Here is a 24567-nt window from a genome sequence, read left to right as displayed (position 1 = left end):
AACTGACTGCATGAAGAAAAAAGCGGAGAGAATATTCGAAAAATTGATAGAACATCCCAACGAAGAATTGAGAAGATTAATTGACTACGACCCTGCCGAAAATGCAAGAAGAATGAGAATATACCGCAAAAGACCCAGGGATCAATTGCGAAACGATGACCCCAATATATAGGAAACACAAGAAAACACATCAAATTGAAGAAACAATCCGAATAAAAAGGACTCCCGAATAACCCAGCACAATAGTGTGCAAGTAGAAATTTATCCGACCAAGAGGTAAATGGTTTATAGGCTTTATGCCCGAAACCTAAGAAACAGCAGGTTAGGTTTAGTGAGTATTCTCGCTCTTGATGAGCCTGGACCCTCACACTAGTTCCTTTGGATAAGGTTCGTCTGTGAATGGATTCCCCCTGCTTCAACACAAAAAAAAAAAGTATTTTCAGAAAACCTTCAGAACACTGGAACTTAATACCTCAAATTGCAGAGAAGCGACGCCACTGCGAAGAAAGTAATCCTCAGCGTAACAACTTATTAGGTGTTCGAAGATCATAAGAACCCAATCTTATCATTATCGGCCATTATACAGCCGCTAACAGCTCTTATAACTTCGGAACACTGATTATATCAATAGCCTGGGATTGGTTATCACAATCAGCTTTTTAGTCGGGGATTGTTGGTTATGGTAACAAGTTTAAATCAACAATCAAGATGGGTAAAATAATGAAATCTGGTAAAGTCGTACTGATCCTTGGAGGTCGTTACGCGGGAAGGAAAGCCGTTATCGTTAAAAACTATGATGATGGAACTTCCGAAAAACAATACGGACATGCACTAGTTGCAGGTATTGACAGATATCCCAGAAAGGTACACAGCAGAATGGGAAAAGGAAAAATTCACAAGAGGTCCAAAATAAAGGCTTTCGTCAAGGTCATAAATTACAATCACATCATGCCAACTAGGTACAGTGTTGATTTGACCTCTGACCTTAAAGTTACACCTAAGGACCTTAAAGATCCAATGAAGAGGAAGAAGGTGCGATTCCAAACTAGAGTCAAGTTTGAAGAACGATACAAACAAGGAAAGAACAAATGGTTCTTCCAAAAATTAAGATTCTAAGAAACATCTATAAATAAAGGATAAAATAAAGTTTTTGTATATTTTATTATATTTCTAAGTTAATCAGCCTGGCAGATTATTATTGTCATCGGTTACTGCAATGTGTAATATGCAGAATAAGAATATGTTCAATTTCACAAGGAATAGGTTTTTGATCCTGACAACTGATTATTAAAAACCTAATTTATCATTTCATGTACCTAAATAAAATAATATTCCTCTGAACGGATGGGTCTTTCATTTCGTGAATAATTTTGAATTTTAAATTGTTTCTAGATGAAAAAAGTGTATGACACCACTTAGCTCAGTTTTTTCGAGTTTATCATCGCCAAAAGTTGACAGCTGTCCACCAAAAATTACAATACCTTTGAAAACAATCTCATGACCATTCTTGTCAAATACCATTTGAGCATTTAATTTTTCCTGTGGAGAAAATCGAAAAAATACAATGCAAAGTAATATTTTTTTTTCCCTGAAAGTTTCAAGTTTTCAGTTCTTTCCATCCATTCGGAAGTTATCGTCCAGACTGATAGTCCAATTTGAAGACAGATCGTTTCCTGTATCCCGGCTCAAAATTCAAAAATTACAGAGACCGCAATGAAATAATACCTATAGCGCTCCATTTGGGGAACGTAAACTTAAATACACTCACCGCTAAAAAATCTCGGCCACCTTAAATTGTGCTTATGAAATTTCGTAATTTTTTTATCGTTTTCAATTGTTTCTACGCCAAATTAAAGATAAATTCTTTGGTATCAAAACAAACACTAGGAAAGTTTTCCAGAAATGTTGATAGCTTATTTATACAAGAAAAAAAACCTGTTTTCGTAGTCAATTTTCTGTTTAACAGTTCGGGAAATTTGTAGAGCTCACGCTCAGTTTATTACAAAAACCATCCGTTTCGCCATCTTTCAGGTTTTATTTCACATCGATATCTTGATTTTTCTTGAAGATACACGTATTCAAATAAAAGCCTGGAATGGTTTCAGAGAAAAAAATTTATTGATAATGTTTTAATATTCAACAAGAAAAAACATAATCAACATATTTCAATACTTCGTATGCCCACCTTTAGCATGCATTCGACAAGACATGGAATTGATAAGACGAATAATGCGTTCTGAGGAATTGCGCATAGATTGCAATGCAAAACACAGCTCGTCAAGAGATTCGGTTAGTATAGGACAACGACGAATGTTTCTTGAAAATTCATCCCAGAGATGTTCAATCGGATTCAGATCCTGGCTACATGCAGGCCATACTAATCGTTGCATATCAACATCATCCAAATATTGGTTAACAATATTTGCTACATGATACTGCTTGCACCATCGTGCATTGAAATGAAGTCATTTCCAAAAAGTGGAGCATAGGGAACTACAGCTTCTTTAGGAAAGTTTTGTATGTAATGTTGAGCATTCAGAGCTCCGTTTCAAATAAATAATAATTCGTACATGCTGTTCTTGATAAACCGGCCTAATCCTTAATATAGCTTGGCCTGTTTATATAATTCCAGGCTTTTATTTGCATACATATATCTACGAAAGAAATCAAGATGCCAAAGTGAAACAAAAAGAGGAAGATAGTGAAAAAGACGGTCTTTGTATAATAATAAACTGAGCGTGAATTCTAAAAATGTTAAGAAATTAGACTATAAATACATAGTTTTTTTCCTTTATATCAACAGTTTTGGAGAAGTTTTCTGGAGTTTATTTTAATACCAAGGAATTCATCTTCAATTTGGTGTAGAATTGATTGAAATGATGTCTCTAAACCCTAAACAACTAATAATTAATTTATTCATCACAGCTTACCGAGAATTTTTTTAAATTTTTCTCGAAATGGGTAGCACATACGACAAAACTACAAGAAACACCAAAAAGTTTGGTATCAGATCACAGTATCTTTTCACATTTTTTCAAACTATTAGTGGTCCACCAAAAAAGAGTTTTGGAGGAAAAAAGGGGGCACTGTTTCAAAAAATAAGCCGCCCTGTAGATTTGCGAGGTTGGCATAACACGTCATGTAAACTCTCCATTGGAATAACTATGCCAAATTTCATTTGAATATCTTGTGATTTGCAAAAGCTATGAGAAAAAAATTCGAAAAAAATCCAACATCAACACCCTGTATCGAAAACAAAGCGTTTGGGACCCATGTTTAAAGAACTTTTTTTTAAATTACCGGGAGAATCTCTTATTTTCTTCCATAAATTATAGGAAATGCGGACAAAATAAACTTTTTTCTCCAACCATCAAAAAATGTTGACATTTTTGTACTATTTTCAGGTGCAAAAGCCATCAATTCCCTTACCGTACAAAAATTTGCTCGTTGCTTAGCAACACTTTTAATCCTAGGATTAAAAACGCTGCTTTTAATCCTAGGACTAAAAGTAATTGCATTTGAGCTCTCTAATTGAAATTTGAAGAGAAAAACATGGTCTCTTACATACTTAGTAAAACAAACTAATTGGGCAACTATATATAGGTATTTATTTGTTATTTATAGTGATATTGAATGTTCAATTGGAACAATTATTGCCAAAACTCAAAGCACCCCTGAAATTATCACTTACAATTTTCGAACAATTCAAAAGATTTTTCATTGATGTTAGAACAACTCAAAATATTCTCCGTAACTGTTGATGAAACATTCGAGGAAATATCTGACCAGGTATTTGTACCTTCTTTGTCAGGTTGCAATATTTTTCTGGCAGTATTCTCTTTGTTGATACGTGATTCTTCAATATATCCTTCTGCTACCGTACTCGATTTTCAACCTCCATGTCTTTTAAGACAAGTGAGGTCACCACCACCATCAATAAGAAGTGTAGCAGATGTTCTGGTTTCTTCTTAGCGAATGTCCAGTATACTCCTTCCAATTTTATAACTTCAAACAACAAAAACAAACGGGGTTTCTTGTTTTTGTCTGCAAAATTTTTACGACCAGGACCGAGTCCATATCTTCAATGTCATCAATTTTCAAATGAACTAGTTCGTCACAACGCATAGCACCTCCAATTCCTAATACTAGAACAACCTTTATCATCAAATATACATTATCAGGTGCCATATCCAGGAACCGATCCACTTTCTCCTTTGTAAAAACCCTCGACTTTTTAGGTATCTATCCATCACTTTGCCTTTTTAATAATGCTAGTAATTTTGAATATTTACTAATATCCACACCATTTTTGATATCCAGTGTGGATCGCAACATTGAATACTGTGACCAAAGAGTGGATGGCTTGACGGTCTTCGTTAAATTTGAGAAATACACCATAAGAACACTCTCCGCATAGTTTTGCACATTTTTTTTCTTTACACCAACCCATGAATCGCTGATATGCAAGTTCATAAACTTGGCGAGATTCGGGTGGCAAAAGATTTTGATATACTGCTTCGGCACTTTCCAATATATAACTTTATAACTTTATTTATTCACTCTTAACATATTAGTACACACAGTACAAAAGAATTATATCTAACCATTGCAGGTAGGTATATTTTCATCGTGTTCAGGATTCATTTTGAAAGCAGCGTAAAAACTACTACAAAAATTATCAACAATCAATATTTACCAACAATACCAGATATCTATCATTACTACCGATTTGCTATCGCTTTTATAATTAATAGGTGTTCAAATTCATCACCAAATTATTAACGATTTTTGAATGAAACTAAATTTTATTTTAATTTTGACTTGGTTGGAGAAAACATAGTATATATCATACGGACTAAAAGTGCCTATTTTTACTCGCAATTTTGCATTTGCTCGGCTGCTCTGCGCTCCCCCTCGCAACTGCAAATATTGCTCGTAAAAAAAGATGCACTTTTAATCCTTATAATATAATATACTATTAGATTTGTCAAAATTGGCGCCTTATAGATCGGGGTTTTACAGTGATTCCGGTCCTGCTTGTGATGATGACAATTCTACGAAGAAAATGACATCCTACCGTCTGTTTCACTGGTGCAATAGCCACAAATGTGTTTTGGTCGGTTGATTTTTTTTATTCACTTTGTTTCTACATTGCTTCTGGAGAGTGTCATGACAATATTTGTTAAATATTGAATGTATTCTTGTTATTACGGTTATGAGGTGATAATATGTATATGTTTTGAGATGAACATTGGTTTTATTTTGAAATTGTGCTTCAATATTATAAAAAGTGCGTATCGGACAAAATGACATACTATCCTGATGGACAAACCGTAATAACAAGAATACATATTCAATATTTAACAAATATTGTCATGACACCTGGTGTACAGTGGCCACGTTGCATTCAGTTTTTTCACTGGGCTCTTTAATCGTTTGCTACTGTCTCGAAAAGAACCAAAACGTTTATTTGCGAACTTTACTTCTAAATATTATCTATGTCATTATGTCCATTGCTAGTGTGTCATTTTGTCCTTAGTATACGGACAAAACGGATTTTTTTAGTAGTCAAAATAACTTCTTATATCTTTTATTTTTGTAGGTCAATTCAATTCTCAGCTTGAAATACTTGAAAACAATTAACCAAAGTTAGTATTTTGTACCAAAATGGGAGTATTATTGCAATAACCATCAAGAATATATGATTAAACACTGAACAGTAAGTCATTTTGTCCGCATTTCCTCAACTATATCTTAGTTATGTTTAGCATTTATCGAAACTAGTGATAAATACTTAGTTGGATAAATAGATAAATGATTGTTTCGAATTCGAAGTATATTCAAAATTACCTCGAATAAACCTACATACCTAGTACTGAAAAGTACTGAGAGATGGTGCATCGCCCACACCAAAACACGTGCAATCTAACGGGCTGATCAATTTTCCTCCAATTTCCAATTTATTAAAACTCCTGATAATTCTCAAGATACGAAGGTCTTAGACGTCATTCGAGATGTATAAGATCGTTACGCCGATCTTCGGATCTTCGGTTTCATCTCATCTGTCGGATGTCGATTTCCTTACTTGAGATCGAGTTTCTTGATTATGCTTCAAATTGAAGGCGAGTGATCTTTGGACAATATGCTCGGAATTTTCTGTTGCACGTAATTCTGCGTTATGTCGATTTTAATTTTATTGATGAATTTTTAGAGGAAGAATATTGGGTTACCATTGAATCGGAAAAATAGCTGGATTGACTCGGATATCCAATTCATCTCATTTCAATCAGAAATATTCATTATATTTCAACGGAAGTGCACGAGCAGTTTTACAACTATTTTTATCTGAAGAAAATTGCATGGGGTCACTCCATAAATTTTGAACGTTTTTCAGTAGGTACGTAAACTATTATTCATAATTGTGGAGCCCAAAGATAAACTGAGTAAACAATGCAATCATTTTTTCAAAGGTAGTGGAATCAGATTAGATTTCTCTGTATATCATTCAATGAAAGATCTCAAACTTGAGTTTCTCTTATGAAAAGAATGGTGTTACGAGCTCTTGAGAGCTCGTTCGGTCATGCACCTATTGCGGCCTTATGGACCAACAAACTGTTTACAGGGTGGTGAAGATTTTAGTTCAGTAACTTTGGCGTCGGATGGAACAACTCTTTTAATGAAGAAAAGTTCATAATTATATGAACATCAGTTTTTTATTTATAACTTTTCATTCATAATTTCAATTTTTAGTCTAGATAAGGTAATGTTTCGAAATAGGTAAGTATCTCCTGTCAAAATTATCCAGTGGCGTATATATATATATGGGTGCGATGATCCATTTCCTTTTGAAAATCTACGTCACTGCCTTTTTTTGGAGAAAATTATTCCATTTCTGAAATAAACAGTGTTCCACTAAAAAAAGGTGTCCTCAATTTTTTACATAGAATGTGTATAGTTTTCGAGAAAATCGAGTACAAAGCAAGCACTATATCTACAAAAATAAATTATTGTTCCTCATTCAGCAAATTCAAATTTTGCATCGGTGCGAGGGTGTGTTAAATGAAATGGCTCATATTTTGAACAATTCTTGTAAATATATTTTATTTATTGAGTGTCTGATGAATGTTCTTTCTGAAATGTTATATTAAATTCCATCTGAAAGCTTTTTAATTAAATAAGCCATTTTTTGTACTTTCATTTATCACTAATTTGGAAAATTTGAAAAAAATTTTTTTTGTATATTTTTGTGGAAAGTGTTTGATGTACTCGATTATCGTAAGTTATTGCACAAGTGCATCAAAATTACCGATTATTTTGCATGACAGCGTGTTGTCATAAAAACTGCATGAGTTCATTTTCAAGAGTTTCATTTCAAGAGCCCTCCACCTTCGGTGTCGGGCTCTTTCTCCAAAAATGAAAATTACCGAATGCAATTTTTCAAAGAAAACGCGCTGAAATGCGAAATTATCCGGTCATTTTGATGCACGAGTGTAATTCGGGAGAATATTTCATGAATAAACTGTTAACTTATCAAAGTGACATAGATTCCATAGATGCCATAGATTCGAACTGTGTAAGATGCATAGAAACTATGCATCTATGAACAGGACAATTATCGCAGTGCAGTTTCGCTTCCTACAATGCAATTATCGCTGTAATTTTCGATAATTGTTCTCCATATACATAGAATTTTTGACAGGAGGGAAATATTTGCTCTAATTTTCGATAATTGCATTCCATTTACATAGAATTTTTGACAGGAAGGAAATATTCTCGAAAACGGTACATTCTATGAAAAAATTCAAGAGATCTTTCGTTTTATTAAAAGACTGTTGATTTTAGAAATGGAATAATAATCTTCAAAAAAACACAGTGGAGTAGATTTTCATTAGAAAAAGTTTTATCCTGTATCTACGCTATATCTTCCCTATATCTGAGATAGCTGGATTATTTGGGAGGACACATATACCTAATTCAAAACACTACATTATCTAGATTCAAATACCTTAAAATTGAAAGAGTGAATGTAATAATATTAGAGTTATAAGTGAAAAACTGATTTTTTCGAATCTTTTTTTATGTTTATATGAACTTTTTCTCATGAAAAAAGTTGTTCTATCCGACGCCGAAATTATTGAACAAAAATCTGGACCACCCTGTATATAAATACCTAGATATGAGGAGTAATTTACCATGACCATAACATTACTGTCAGTTTAGTTTATCTAAATGGAAATTTCGGATGATACGATCCTCTTGAAATTCGACATTAATATTCGAGATATCATAGAACATACCTAAATTTAAGGGCGTATTAATGGGGGGGAGGTTACTGAAGGTAATCACCCCCCCAAAATCCAAAATATAAAATTTCAGTATTCTCGCAAGACGACGAACGAAAATTTTTTGCATATATAAAATGAACCAATTATCAGTTTACTCTTTTTTGAAATCGACAAGGCTCATGAGTTCAATTCAAGATGATAAATTTCATTGCACTATAGGAGCACGTCTATTTCGAAATTTTATCATTTTCCTTTATCCATTTGCTTTGCCGAATCACCCCTTGTTTATCATTTTCGATTTTTGCATTCGTCAGCGGTTTACACTCACCTGTTGTTTTCGGTTTTTTGTATCATTCGCGTCATAGAATTTCAAAACTGCGGTTGTCAAAGAACTGAACTGTATTATTGCGTTGCTGTATGTATGTATTGCATTCAAATTACAATTTGTGAAGACCTTAGTTTCGAAGGAAAAAGTCCTATAACATATACCCACAAATATTTTGCCTTCGAGATAAAGTTTAATTTTTTCAAGTTTTTTCTTATAGGACCTTCCCTTCACAAGATATTCAACTTGAATTTGGCATAGATATTCCTACTTAAATCTTTCATAATGTGATATCAAATCAAAAAGTCATACACACAATTTTTGTTGACAGGTTCACTTTAGGCTTAGGTCCTAAGCTATGTGGACGCAGGCTTGATCTCCGATGGTTTTTTTTTTTTTTTTTCTCTTCAAGTTATCTATTTAAGTTCACTAAATGTACGAAAGAAAATTTTTTTTTTCTCAATGTATCCAGCTATATGCTCAGTGCTGGAATCTTTTTTTGTTCTTGGTGAACTTTTGGGAGCTTACATATAAACAGTCTTACTGTCGTAAGTCTCCTTTTTGCAGATAAAATTATAGGATATATAGAAGTATGTTTTTTGATTGATTGGTTATTTCTGTTGTATATTATCTGCAAATAAAGTTTATTATTATTATTATTATTATTATTATATGCTAATTTTGAATGCAAATCTATAGGGTGATATTTTTTCTGGAAAAGTGCCAGCTTATTTCCTCCAGAAACTTTTGTTCGTGAACCACTGGTAATTTGGAAAAATGTGAAAAGAAACTCAGGACCAGTACCACAATTTTTGGTCTCTTGTAGTTTCGTCGTAAAAACTTGTTAAAAATTTACTCTAAATCAGCAGCTTCTATTTCGAGAAAAAATAAGTTCTGGAGCTTCATGACCCATCCTATAGCGAATATTTATAAATATTCGATAAACTGGTATAAGCATCATAAAAAAGTAGGATGACAAGAAACATCTTTTACATGGTGGGCAAATTTCCATGTTTTAGCACTACAACTTTTAAACCAGAGGTGATAGACAAAATCTGATACCCCCTTCTCGGTCTCTTTTTCTGAGAAACTAACAAGGGTAGTATCCATTTTTGGCCACCTTCTTTTGTTTTCGAGTTATAAACGAAAATTGGAAAAATGGTGATATCGAAAAACATTTGCATCTCCGTTAATACTGATGATAGAGCTCTGACATTGAAACATCATACAGGCACTTTTTTACGTAGAATCCAGTGGCGTGCTCTTTTTTTCAAAAGGGTTTTTAATTACGAAGCTATGACCCAAAGTTTTGTTTTTTCAAATGGGAACACTAGATATCTGTGCTATTTTTTGAAAGCTTAATTTTTCCTGATTATATGATATATGAACATACGCAGTTTCGAGATGAAATGATATAATAAACCTTTTTAATAAACCATATATATGATAATAACTATGTAGATATTGCATGGCCATGGAAACTTGGTATTATCTCGTAGAGAAAATTATGAAAATACCATTATTTGAAAGGAATTTCCATGATTTATTGTTTTATTTTTTCCAATTAGTTAACCGAAGTTGAGCAAGAATGATGATCATAACTATAATACTTAATTATAATGTGCCGAAAAAAAATAATCCTGTTGACCTGTAGAGATAGATACAGTTGGTAAGATAAATTCGTGGGCAAAGAATATTTGTAGATTTATACATATACAAGGATATTTGTGAGCAGGATATATGTAGACAAGATTTGTGGTTTGGTAGATCAGGAAATGAAGTAGAAATTATATTTTTTTTTATTCGCAAATCAAAAATATTGACTTTCTTCCATTTGCAAATTAATAATATTGACTTTCTTTCATGTAGAGTATCGTCTAAAGAAATTATGTGAGAAATCCTATAACAATCGGTGATTTGTTAGAAGAAATATCTCTAATTTCGATTTGAACTTAGCAGTCGTGTGGTGATATTCCCTCTTAATCATATTGTCTACAATCTTCATACGCCTCTCGTAATATAAATGTGGAAAGATTACCAGAGGCAAGAGTCTCGGTTTGATTTCTATGGTTCTATGGCTATACTATCCGAAAGCGGGCGGATATTTTAGTCACGTGACCAGAGATCCAACAGATTCTGCTTCTCTATGTTACTATCATTTATTTTTTATCTTTTTTTCGTCGTTTTTTTTTTGTCTTACCAAGCTCTCTCCTCGCCACATATAACTTTTATTGATCTTTCTCTCTTTATTTATTATTATTAAAATTGAAATAGCAATATTCATGGTTTTTCAACCGATTGGCAGAGAACTGTTAGTATTGTTATTCTAATTTTAATGGAATAATAAATATGAATAATAAATATATTTATGCTCTAGCACTTCTTTAGCACTTGGGATTGTACACTAGTTACAGATAACTTCGACCAGAGTCGGACAGACATTGAATACCTGTGTCTTGGTTCTCACACTGGGTTTATTTTTTAATAATAGAACTGTATTGATATTGTATAAAATTGAATTGAATCAAATTAAATACCATAACCAAAACTTATAAAATATACGTTGCAATTTATTTCTTTTGTTTTATGAGGTGGTTCAATATTTTGAGATAGTTTTCCTACATTTCAATTTTATTTTGAATCCAACCACAGATTACTACGATCTTTGAAAACGAAGCGGGATAGCTTGAAACATCACAACAAAGTTAGACAAAAGATAAACTTTGAGGTTCAAATCGATTTGCTCTTTCGAAAACGTCCAACCAAAAATATCATCATCCGATTGATTAGATTTTCTTTATCGATTGCCGAATGGATATATGATGGGGAATCTGTGAAATCTGTATCCAACTATTGCGATCTTGGGCTGGTGGTGACTGATGATTTGCAGAGGTCTGAGCATGTCTCCTCCATTTGCCCCAGAGCCAAACGCTTGACTCATTGTATCAGCAAGATGTTCGGGGGTGAATACGTTTCTGCTGTATGCTTTTCACTACATATGTAAAACCGATACTTGAGTACGTTGGCCCAGTCTGATGGCCATCTATGAAACATGACGGGGATTTACCGGAGTCGATGCAAGATGGAAAACGCGTATTCCCTATCATTGGGATCGTCCATCCTACGAGGATCGTCTCAGGATTTTTGACCTCCCCTCCTTCAGAAGCAAACGCCAAAGAGGAGATTTGATCATAACATACCGTTTCCTTCGCGGTCATTTCGGAGATGAGATTCGCGACATGTTTAGGAAAAACTTGAATGATCTCAGAGGATATATGTGAAAAACGTTTGGAACAGTTTACCTGAGGATGTTGTCGGGGAAGTTTTATTAATGCCTTCGACAGGTGGAGAGTGGCATCGTCTGTGTTTTCTTGAAGGATTTCTTTTTTTCTGTGTGCAATTTCTACGTGTGAACATTTTTTCGTAGACAATACTATTTGAGTTTATAGAATTTATTCTCAACTCTTGTTTTTGTGAATAATAATAACATACTCCCTTCAATCTGGATGTAATAAACGAAAGAAATAGAGCAATCAGAGCGGTCCGAGGCAATTGCTCAACGCGATAAATAATGAAGTTCTCATTAATTTGATTAAACCACTTATTGTTCGAAATACCCCATTTCATTCAGCCACCTTATTTTATCTTCAAATTTTATATAATATTTCGTAATAGAGCAAATCTTTATGATTCGGAGATTCGGCAAAAAATTGGTATCGAGGAAAGCATCATCAAAGACTTGGAAACTGTACCTGGCAACATATAATGTAAGATCATTACACTCAGAAGAACGATTGATTGAACTAGAACAAATTAAATGGGATGTCGTCGGTCTCGGTGAAGTTAGAAGACGGGGAGAGCAGCTCTGTAAACTAAAATCAGGCCACATTTTCTACCATGCTGGAAACGAGAACTCTTCGATCGGGGGCACTGGTTTTCTAATTCACAAGCGTCATGATCCGAGCATCGTGTCCATCAAGAAAATTTCCCCTAGAGTAATTTATGTGATACTCAGATTGAACAAGCGATACTGTATGAAGATTATTCAAGTATACGCACCAACCACCAATCAGGCCGATGAGGAAGTGGACCTCTTCTATGACGATGTGAGCAAGGCTTGGGAGGATCAGAGAACCCATTTCACATTCTTATGTGAGGATTTCAACGCAAAGGTTGGATTGAAGTCTAGCGACTTGGAGACTGCTCTTGGAAGTTTCGGTTCGGAGGGCAGGAATGATCGCGGCGAGATGCTTCTCGGATTCCTCTTACAAAACAACTTATTTCTCATGAATAGTTTTTTCTACAATAAACTTAATCGAAGGTGGACCTGGAAGGGCCCATATAGTCGAACAAAAAATGAGATCGACTTCATAATAGCTGATAACAGAAATACGGTCAAAGATGTATCAGTATTAAATAGGTTTCCACAAGTAGCGACCATCGTATAGTTAGAGCAAAAATAGTTCTGAACCTAAAGAAAGAGCGTCGAAACATGATGACCAAATCACAGAGAAAACCTTGGCATCCTCCAACCGATATAGATGGTTTTCAAAAAAATATTAGTCATCTTTTGGAAGAATCAGATAAGGAAGAAAACATCGAGAAATTGAATGACGCTATAGTCAAAGCATTATCTGCGAGCGAAAAGTATTGCCCAAAAACACAAAAAGAAGAAAAAGTAAGTGCATCAACTGAACTATTGATGAAAGAAAGAAGACACAAAGGAAGCCAGAAAACGACCACCAAAGAAGAGATGAAAGCAATGAACAAACAAATATCCAAAGCCATAAGAAACCACATCAGAAAATACAAAAAAAAGAAGATTGAGGAGACTATAGAGAATAACAAAAGTATGAAGGTGTTGCGCAGAAGACTGAGAAATGGAAAGGGAGAAATACATAAACTTAAAAACAAACAAGGCCATATTTCAACAAATAGAAACGAGATACTGAAGACTGTGGAGGAATTCTATCAAATGCTGTATAAAAGCCGTCAAGAGGTAGACGAGGAATACGAGGCAGATTTCTTAACTTCGAAAAAAGGTATTGTCAACCAAGGATCAGAAGAAATACCTGATATTACCATAGGAGAGATCGAACTGGCCTTAAAGAAAACAAAAAACAATCGATCACCAGGTGAAGACAATATAATGTCGGATGCAACCAAAATAGGTGGCCAGAGTTTACTTGAAAAATTAAGAGATCTCTTTAACCTCTGCCTCTTCAATAGCTCGATCCCCAAGAGATGGCATGATTCCATCGTCATATTACTCCATAAAAAGGGAGACACAGTCGATTTAGAGAATTACCGGCCAATAAGTCTACTCAGTCACCTTTATAAGCTCTTCACTAGGATTATAACCACACGGCTGGAAAACAAAATTGATCTCTATCAACCTGTAGAACAAGCGGGTTTTCGCCGCAGATTCGGAACAAATGACCACCTCCAAAGTATAAAAACACTCATTGAAAAAACAAATGAATATAATAGACAAATAGACCCTTGGTATTGGCGTTCATCGACTTCCACAAGGCTTTCGATACAGTTGAGTTGAAGGCAGTTATGCAAGCGCTTCAAGAATGTAGAGTAGATTTTCGATACTCCAAACTTATTAACAACATATATAAAAATGCTTCAATGACGGTAAAATTGTTTGAGAACACTGACCGCACACCCATTGGACGTGGGGTGAGACAAGGCGACACAATGTCCCCAAAATTGTTCATAACAGTCCTTGAGAGAGCATTCAAACAGATGAATTGGGATAAGAAAGGCATTTGTATTGACGGAAAATACCTTAATAACTTACGCTTTGCTGATGACATCGTACTTATTTCTGATAATCTCGGGGAAATAAAAGAAATGATATCTGACTTGATGAAGACATGCGAGGAAATTGGGCTAAAAATTAATATGAGTAGGTCAAAATTCATGACAAATCTGGTTACCAGTTCTAATATCGACATCGATGGTTGTGAGGTTGAAAGGGTCGAAGCCTATATATATCTTGGCCACGAAGTTCGTATTTCGAGAGATAATCAGACAACTGAACTGAATAGAAGACTCACTCTCGCATGGGCGGCCTATGGAAGACTAAAGGATATTTTCAAGGGTAATATTCCTATCCACCTAAAAAGAAAGGCGTTTAATAAGTGCGTGCTTCCGGTTCTAACATATGGCGCCGAAACCATCTACCTTCGGTGGCGCAGTGGTTTGGGAGACGGCTGTGATTCCGAAGGTACCGGGTTCGAATCCCGGCTAGGTCATGGATGTGTTGTACATGTTATGGTATGATGAGGTTACATGTGAGAGTAGCTTCAGGCTAAATGTCGCCTTGTTGTATCTAATTGAAGAATAAAGTCGTTTAAAAAAAAAAAAAAACCCTAACATTGACAACTGCAACTGCCAGAAAACTTGAAGTGGTGCAAAGAAGGATGGAAAGGTCTATGCTGGGTGTAACTCTGAGAGATCACATAAAAAATGAAGACCTACGAAGGAGAACTGGCGTAGAAGATGTTATCACCGTTGTGGCCAAACTTAAATGGAACTGGGCAGGTCATGTCGCATGGATGAGACGGGAACAGTGGACGAAGCGATTGCTGGAGTGGAGACCACGATCAGACAAAAGAAGTAGGGGAAGACTGCCTACACGATGGACGGACGACATAAAAAGAATATCACATAACTGGATTCGGACAGCACAGGACAGAAGCGAGTGGAAAAGAATGGGAGAGACCTATGTCCAACAATGGACGCAAAGGGTTGTATGATGAATAATGATGATGATGACGTCAACTCCATTTTACGAATGAGTGGACTTTATCTCGATTTAACGCAACATCTATAAATAAATAGAAATTTTGTTGTCGGAAGTTAATATTTTAGGAGATATTTTTCATCTTAGAAGATGGGTTTATTGGTCCAACCAATCTCAACCCTTATTACCTATTAAATAGATAAATGATTTATTTTTTGTAATCAATCATATTCGGATGAATAAGTATATCTTATTATCGTTTTTTTCAGAATACCTATTCTAATTCGGTTTGAAAATCAATGTGAAGGGTTTAAACAAATAAATAGTAATATGAGCCTGCTCCATAACATTTATTGATCGAAAAAGATCATTATAAATTCTCACAAATATGATCCCTGATTTCATTAATAAGGAATGATTAGGTATGTGTAATAAAATGTCAAAAATAAAAAAAAAATTATTATTGGCTTACTGGGATGAAAAAAAAATTTGAAAAATTAAGTCATGTAAATGATAACGAGCATATTGGTTATAATACTTCATTTTGACAAGGGTATATGATGTAACTAAGTTAATATCAGAACACTCTGAAATAGGCTATAATTAATATAGTTGTAAAAGTATTTAATTCAAACAGAGGCAAAATAATACTATCAAATTTGAAGAACTTATTGTAAATATCAACTCTGAATCGAACAAAGTTCTGTTCCAGTTTTCACCGAATTCATTATCACAAATTCTATCACAATATTTTTTTTTTAAATTTTGGGTTGGTGTTTTTTTTCCAAGACTTGCTGATAAAGACCAATATGCTCGTTATTGTATTGAGGAGACTCTGTATAGAGGAGTTCCGTCGTCGATTCCACTCATTAACTAAGTAAGCAATACTTGATTTTGTGATTTATCATTCGTTTTAACTATATCTTTATTAGATATTCGTTTACGACCATTTGAAGACCTTTTGGTTGGTTTTTTCTTCTGACCCAAATACATAGTGTTGTGAATGAAGTACTCCTGTATCTGACTCAACTTTTTCATATGGGTCTCGGGGAGGAACACGTAGGAGTAAACTGCTCCACCAATGGAAATAATAGCGAAAAAGTATTGTATGCCAGATACACCGCCCAAGAGGTGACATAAACTGTAATAGCTTTGAATAGAGAAAAACATAAGTAGATTGGCGAATCCATTTGTGAAGCTATGTGCTATGCCTCTTATCTCGATAGGAAAGAGTTCAGCTGTCATGGTCCATGGAATGCTGAGCAGTCCTATCATCGATGTTACTACGTACATCGCCAAAGCTAAAACTGGCACCCATGTCATATCAGTCTGCTCTGAAAAAATAAAATGATAGATATTGAAAAAAAACATGAAAATATGCACAATTAAAAATGTTTTGAAAATATATTTCAGTATATACCTATTGACACTATTTCAAAATCCTATAAATGTGTTATGTCGAAAATATTTGAAATAGCATAATTTTCGGAAAAATTAAGTTTTGATATCTATTGTTCCTTTTTCCTGAATAATTTAGACTCACGCTCGTGTAAGACATTTCAAGGATTATATCCAAGGGCGAATTCATAAAACCGTAGCTTATACTCAGATTTTTTCACCGATCATAGAATATCTTAGAAATAATAACAATATAAATCAAAGTAATGCAAAAAAGCAATTGCAATTTGTTGTCTCTTAATTCATTTGATATAATATAATGTTTCACAATATATAGGTAATATTACAATAGAATTCGTTCATAAAGAAGTGGTTATTCTACTTGTAGGTACAACTTTGACATATCTGCCTATTGCTGAAGAAATATTGAGTTTTTTGGATATTGAGGTTGAATTTTCTATGGTTCAGATGATGAGTTCAACAATAAGGAAATTTCGCATTAAGTTTGATACTATTATCTTTATCTACCCGCAAAAGCTCCACTCGGAAGGTTTTGTTGTGAAATATTGAGTATTGTTTTTCTATATTCATTTTGAATTTAGAAATTCAGAAAATTTGGCGCGAACTTTATTCTGAATATACACACTAAGGGCCCCCGCAGACTGCAGACTTTTTATCGGCCGATAGTTTGGTCGGGTTGGGCTGAAAGTGCGCACACCGAGCCAACTAAACAGTTTGGTTGGTGAACAGGGCGCAGACTATCCAACAGCCGGCCGAATATTCTCGAACTTTCTACAATCAACAATTATGATTTGGGCGACGCCATATTAAAAATACACGCACACGACGCCAAATCACAGAGCGAACTGAACTATCGGCCGACTAAACAATCGTCATGTATGCGCAGGCGTGTATGCGCCAATACTGATTAAACAGTCGGCCGATAGTTGGCCGACAGATTAGTTTGAATGTAATCGGGTAGCCCATCAAACTTTTTTATCGGCCGATACGGAATGAATCTCCATACTGATTAAGAAGCCGACCAAACTATCGGCCGATAAAAAGTCTGCAGTCTGCGAGGGCCCTAAATCTCATTCCAATCGGATCTGTTCTTAGGAGTTCAGAAATATTGGGTAGGTATAGTTTTGTGAAAAGCTTGTTATTTAGTTTCAGAAGTGGACATAGTTGCTGCATCGCATGATGAGATCATTGAGTCTTTTGATCGGGGTATACTAACAATCATGATTTTACCAAAGCGTTTGACTCAATAAATCATGAAGTTATTGTTAGCGATTCTCCATTACATTGGGTTTTCTCGAGAAGCCATTAAACTGGTGGAGAACTATCTCGGATCTCGATCCCAAGCGGCACTTCTTGATGGTGTGTTGTCTTCTTTTGTGAGCTCGACTTCTGGGATGCTGCAGGGTTTCATTATTGGACCTCTGCTTTTCATTAATTATATTTGTTGTTTTGTTTGTCTTTCAGCAAGGTTGTATTTCTATGTAGATGACAGCCAACTGAAATTTTCTTCCAAACCCTATGAGGCTGAGCAAGCTAAAAGTACCCTGAACTTCGGCTCATATAGAATAAGTAAAATTTCTCCAGAACATTGTGTGAAGTTGAACATCAGCAAGTCAACATGCCTTCTTTTCGGTGGTAGAAATGATAGAAAAGAGTTTTTGCTGGATTTTAGCGGGGAATAATGTTGGGGGAGAGACGATTGACTTTCAGGAAAGTGTAAGAAACCTAGTCTTAACTATGGACACAGATTTAAGATTTTCTAAGCACATTTCGATTTGCTTGAATAAAGTCTATTTGAGTTTGAGACTGTATCAATGTCAGAAATACTTGAAAACAGAAATAATAAGTAGGTAAATTCTCCGTGACTCGCTGGTTCTTTCTCATCTAAACTTTTGTGATGAAATCTACAGTCCCCGCTCAACTGTTGTGGATGATGAGCGAATCCAGGGTTTACATAATTCATGTTTAAGGTGCATTCATGAGATCAGAAAGTATGAACCGGTAACTTACAGTCTCAAATGCATTGATTTGCTGAATATAAAACATGGAAGGCAGCTGCACTCTCTCGCTTTATTTTTCAATAGAATTAGACGTAATTCTCCCTTATTGCTTGCCTGGTTTCGTTCTTAAATGCATCATGTTAATGTTCATTCAAAGGACACGATTTATATTCCCAAACACTCCACTCTTCTATATCATTTTCCTATCAGGTTCCATATTTTATGAATTCGCATTCAAATATATGGGTACCTACCAATTAAAAAAAAATGGAACTATACATATTGAACAACTTCCATAATGACTCATTGTATTTACAAAAGAACATTTCAGTTATTCCTACTGGATGATATATTTTCCTTTGAACTCACCATCTTTTTAATTCGTTATTATTTATTTTTTTATACTATGGCTATATTGGGTGTTTTGCGGCATTGGTGAGCTCATTAGATTTGAGCCAGTGCCTCATGTTCGATCATATTTTTCTGTTTTTTTCCTTATTTCTAATTAAATTATTGGGGTTTAGGTGGAAGATTAGATGCGAAGTCTCGAGAATTTTAGTATTTATTTTATTTTCAAGTAATAATACCTGAGACTGTTCGAACTAAATATCTCCCTGAAATCAGTATTTTGATTTTTTACCATACTTTCTATAATCAAAAGCCTGGGTTGAACCTACATTCGCTGAAATTATATATATGTTTTTTGTACAAAGGTTGTGATTATTATTCTATAATATAATATAATATAATCATATACGCAGAATCTCAACGTGATTGTATCTGTTTGTCACTGCAGTTTTAGTTTTCTTCTCGATATTCTGCTAGAATTCTTTGTGGTTGTGATGAATCACCACGAAATTTTGATTATACATGAAATCAGAATGTTATCCGTATTTTCTTGAAATTTTTCTGAAATTCTCCCTGATTCTGATAAAGCGATCAACCGGATATTTTCCATGGAGCTTGAACTTGAATGAAAATTTTCATTTTGATCAAATTGTGATTCGAAAATCAGGAAAATAAAATTTTGAACTGAGATATTCACGGAATTTTCTTTCTAACGAACTTAAGAGGGATTACCACTACGTGGTTTTTCCGCGTATCAGTCGAACTTTGGTGCCTATTCATTTCCCCTCAGGCGGTCCTGCGAAGATCAATCTTTGTACGGTGTATGAAGTTGTACATTCACTTCATCTTTCTTTTTTAGAAGCAAAAAGTAGAGGACAGCCTTTTACGACGAATTTCACGAAATAATAATTTTACTTCTTTTCTAATGATGTTTGGTGAATTTTTTCTTACGAGTATTTTAAAAATATATCAGTGATTTGTACAAAGTACATATTATCAATTTTGTGCGGAAAACAGAAAGTTACCAAATTTTTGTTTCGTTTTTTCATTTGTAAATTTAAAATATTTACTTTCTTCCATGTAGATTATTGTTTAAGGAAATTATGTGGAAACTCTATAAAAATCCTAGTCATAACTCATCAAACAGATATTACCTAAATTGTGTTTCACCAGTGTCGGATTGGTTAAAATGACCACTACATCTGGATATATTAACACCCAGATCCGGTGGACACTGATGGCAGGCGATCTGAACGCCAAGCATTCAGCATGGCATAGCAGAATCACAAATGCTAGTGGAAGAACTCTGAACGATTTCGCGGACAATAACCAAGAAATCGTTATAGATGCACCGAATGAGCCAACTCATTACGGACCGATAGGTCGCCCGGATGTATTGGACATCGCGATGTTTAAGAACATCCCATTAGTTCATCGGATCACAGCCATATCTGAGCTGAGTTCCGATCATAATCCTTTTCTGGTTCATCTTGGAGATGAATTCGACGAGGATCCGCCGAAAACCAAGTCATGGACAGACTGGCAGGTTTTCAAAGAACAAATGACAACGAATATGGGTCCACTTAGACTCATATATGACCCCAAGGAACTGGACTCAGCCGTCGAGTCCCTAACGAAGATCATCAAAACGTCTTTGGACGGTTCAACACGAATTTCTTCTTTGCCTAGTCAGAAGAACTCGATCCCAGAAGATATCAAGGAGCTTATCAGGCAGAAGCACAGACCGAGGCGTAGAGCTCAGAGCACTCTCAGCCCTGAGGACCGTGAGTGTTCAATCAGCTCAACGCTAGAGTCAAGGATAATTTTTACTTGTTTCTTGCTTTGATTCTAATATGTTCCATTTAGTTCAAGATGAGTAAATGAGTAATGTAACTAAAAGTACCTCAGTGTAATACAAATCCGACCCAAAGAAATTTGGATAAGGGTCAAAATCACCTGAAAATCAACTTTGAATGACATTGTATGATATATCGTTGAATTCAGCGTTAAAAGTTATTTCGAAAAGTGTCATAAAATATGCAGGTCCGTAAGGAAAATAATGAGGTTGAGGGTGGCCCAAGGAGTACGAAACGTTGGATACGAAATCTGATTACGTCAAATTGAGGATAATTTACTGTCGAATAAAAAATTCCTGAAATATTTTTTGATAATATTTGAAATAAAGTGGGAAAAAAAGAAAAATCAAAATGACAGAATTTACTTTTCCTATGATATCTCAATAACCGGCCCTGATAATCTCGATTTGTTTGAACTGCTTGACAATGCTCCTATGAATGCAACTTTTTCTCCATTTGACCGACCTTCTAACTCTTATGGTTTAAAAGTTACCAATACAATCCCATTGAAAAAGTGGCCACCCTGTATATATCACGTCGATGAAAATGTATATATGAAAATTATTCTTCATTTCAAGGTAAAAAATGATAGAAAAATATATATTTCTTCTACTATCTTATTATAAAACTTCATTTTCGAATTAAATAACAAGTCTAGCCTCCCAAAACATGTTGATTGGAAAAACAAATCATCAGAGAGACATAAATGAACAAGTTAAAAGGTCTCACCTAATGTTTCTTTAACCAGTAGCAAAAATATATGCGACGTTGTCAAACCTTCCTTCTATCAATTTGTCGGTTAGATATTTGTTTTATATTTTATCCGGCACCAGAGTGGTGAAACGGAAAGAAGTTATCCGACATCGTTATTTAGCATCCGCTGGCTACATAGGTATATATGGAAACTTTAATAGCAAGTGGTGAAAAAAGCCCTAACTGGATGGACGAACGGACTAAATTGAATTTGACCTTATCGTTTCAGACCACTCCGGGGTCAAAATTCTAAACAAGCAGACGTTTTCAACGAGCGTTCAAAAATCGCGTTACATTGTTCGAAACCAATGTTGCGAATTTGCAGTGATAATTTTTTTTCAATATAATATCTTAATTTCGTCTTGTTTTAATTTCGAATGGGTTCAAAGGAGGACGAATCTCTTTCCATTCGATTTTTGGATTATGAGTATTTCAAAACGTGAACTGAAAAAATTTCGTAGGACCGAAAAATGTTTTCCTGGTACAATTTTTTGTAACACAGGGACTGTCACCAAAATGAATGAGCTTAATATTATGAAACATCATGATCATTCATGATCATTGTTTTTGAATACCTTTTCAAATATGTTGGTCGCGGTTCAACTTGCTTTGGCACAATAATTTGAACTTACCTCAAAATTTTATTCGTCCTCTAATCTCAGTAATAAAGTATCTATCTATATAATATACAAACCAGGACAACAAGGAAGAAATAGTTAGGCTGCGTAAGTGTTTCATTCGATCTATAGATCTATAATTTATGGTCAGTAGATCATCATATCATTTCTGCATCGATGAGTAAATTAATAATTCCATTATGAAGACTTTTTGGTTCTATGAATCTGGTAGATATGTAGCAATACAGTTCGCTTCAGTTAAACTAACTATTTGTCTTTTGACTGAATCACTGGGTTGACCAATTCGCAAAAAATAAATTGAACAGTAGAAATTTCATAGAATTGCATGTTCTTTATCTTTATCTAACTTGTCATGTAGATTATTTCAAGATTCAAGAGTAAAAGCAAAATTTCAAGAGAAAAATAACATAATTTTAGAAATATGTTCAGTACTTAAAAACTACCCTTTCACCATTATTAAATAGAAATAATGAAGTAGCATTAATTGTGTTAACTCAAATGAATTTTTGTTCTAAGAAATATAGCTGTAAACCAAAAAAAATATTTTCATTAAGAGCTGCAGTAAGGTAGTTCGTGGGGGAATAAATAACCAACATTCACATTTTTTATTGTCAAATATACAGAGGAACGAAAAAAATGAGACACACTTAAAATATACATTTATTTCACTAAAAAACATTATCACTATGATCACTGAGAATTATCTAATAAATAATAAATAGGAATTTGTGATTCAACGGAGTATTACTCCATACCTACTTTATGTTTCATCTAGGTAACAATTTTTCACTTTGAGATGTATTAACGTCCTTGACGTTCCGCACGATATCCTTAGTGGTCAGTTTTGTCATCTTTGGTACGTTCTTCGCCCTAGTCTTCTTCGTCGTATTGGATACCTTTTTGTTCTGGCATAAATAGAAGGTGTTGTGAATAAAATATTCCTCTATTTCTTTCAGTTTCTTCTTGTGAGTTTCCGGTAGAACTAGAAGCACGTAAAAGCTACCGCTGACGGATACCGCAGCGTAAAACAGTTGCATTCCAACAAGACCTTCGAAAAAGTCTTTCATTCCATAGTAGGTCTGTATAGCAACGAACATCAATAAATAGGCAAATGCATTAGACAAACTGTGTGCCATTCCCCGTATCTCGATAGGAAACAACTCGGCTGTCATTGTCCATGGTATATTCAACAGCCCGATCATAGATGTCACTACGTACATGGCTAACGCCGCAACAGGTATCCAAGTCTGGTCAGTCTCCTCTGTGGAATAACTTTGGTATTTAATATGGCTTTTGGTTAGACTGAGCATGCGTGGCATTTTTCTTTCAAACGAAAGCTGATTTGTAGCTCTGGATTTTAACATCACGAAATTCGATGTTAGGTAAATGATAGATTATTTTGAGAGATGTGATTTCGAAGGATGAGAGATAATCGCTTGAGTTGATACTTCGTCTTTTTGTAACGTTGTCATTAAGCAAATCTCAAAAAAGTTATATCTACATATACAATATGATCCAATAGGTGCCTCATAAAAATAACACCTGCATGACATACAATGTTGAATCCAGGGGATGCCCGGAGTATGACTGATAGCCTCCCGAAGAAAAAGAATATCTCTCAAAATATCCGCTAATATCTCTAGATATTGAAATACCCCCGGAGAAAATTGTCTGGATTCAACACTGCTATGATGTTCAAGTAGTGAACGATTCTAAAAAATTAAGTGGAATGTCATGAGAATTGCAGCCGGTATATATTTACAATTAACATGAGGATAAAAATGAAACATATTTTTCAAAATCTATCTTAGATCACAGTTTTTAGGTGATACTGTTGAATGAAATTCTGAAAGAATACTCGGAGTCTTATATAAGTAACTTTCAATTTCATCAATCTCAATCACTTCTCAAAGTGTTAGTTATGAAGTAGGAAATCCACATATTGATGCGAAAAAAAAACGGAATAAATGAAAGAAGTAAATACATGGTGACACACAGAAATAAAAGACCAACATAGATCTGAACAATACATCCACATGATCATAAGATAAATTAATAAAATATTAAAACCAAATGAAAATTCCAAATAATAACAAGCAGAGTTGTGCGTCTCTTGGTGCAGTAAAACTAACAATAATTATTTTTTTGTATAACCTGATGTTCTTTGTAGTAGTATTTAGTACAAT

At 34.5% G+C, this 24567-nt stretch overlaps 3 protein-coding genes across 5 annotated transcripts in view; 2 read left to right on the top strand and 1 right to left on the bottom strand.

Annotated features, from left to right (window-relative positions):
* The first annotated feature begins 657 nt into the window (after positions 1 to 657).
* LOC123675014 (60S ribosomal protein L27-like) lies at positions 658 to 1146 on the top strand. Its single transcript, XM_045610238.1, has one exon. The coding sequence runs from the start codon at positions 709 to 711 to the stop codon at positions 1114 to 1116; it is 408 nt and encodes a 135-aa protein (XP_045466194.1). The 5' UTR covers positions 658 to 708; the 3' UTR covers positions 1117 to 1146.
* Positions 1147 to 12296: 11150 nt separating this feature from the next.
* On the top strand, positions 12297 to 13058 carry LOC123675303 (craniofacial development protein 2-like). Its single transcript, XM_045610650.1, has one exon. It carries the CDS (start codon positions 12297 to 12299, stop codon positions 13056 to 13058), a length of 762 nt encoding a protein of 253 aa, XP_045466606.1.
* Positions 13059 to 15698: 2640 nt separating this feature from the next.
* Positions 15699 to 24567, bottom strand: part of LOC123675012 (facilitated trehalose transporter Tret1-2 homolog) — a 56969-nt gene continuing 48100 nt past the window's right edge. For 2 of the 3 annotated variants that reach the window (XM_045610234.1, XM_045610236.1), the window contains exon 11: positions 23029 to 23642. In XM_045610234.1, the coding sequence (XP_045466190.1) occupies positions 23149 to 23642 (494 nt within the window). In that variant the 3' untranslated portion in view covers positions 23029 to 23148. Of the gene's footprint in view, positions 16702 to 23028; positions 23643 to 24567 lie in introns of those variants that run through there. The other variant, XM_045610237.1, reaches the window with a different exon arrangement.

The sequence above is a fragment of the Harmonia axyridis genome, chromosome 3, assembly GCF_914767665.1.
Source record: "Harmonia axyridis chromosome 3, icHarAxyr1.1, whole genome shotgun sequence".
Classification (NCBI taxonomy): domain Eukaryota; kingdom Metazoa; phylum Arthropoda; class Insecta; order Coleoptera; family Coccinellidae; genus Harmonia; species Harmonia axyridis.
Note: the sequence above shows the minus strand (reverse complement) of the source record. Positions and strands in the feature narration are given on the sequence as shown.

What these genes read in the sequence shown, in the direction of transcription:
- LOC123675014 (XM_045610238.1), top strand. Translation starts at nt 709, where the DNA reads ATGGGTAAAATAATGAAATCTGGTAAAGTCGTACTGATCCTTGGAGGT.
- LOC123675303 (XM_045610650.1), top strand. Translation starts at nt 12,297, where the DNA reads ATGATTCGGAGATTCGGCAAAAAATTGGTATCGAGGAAAGCATCATCA.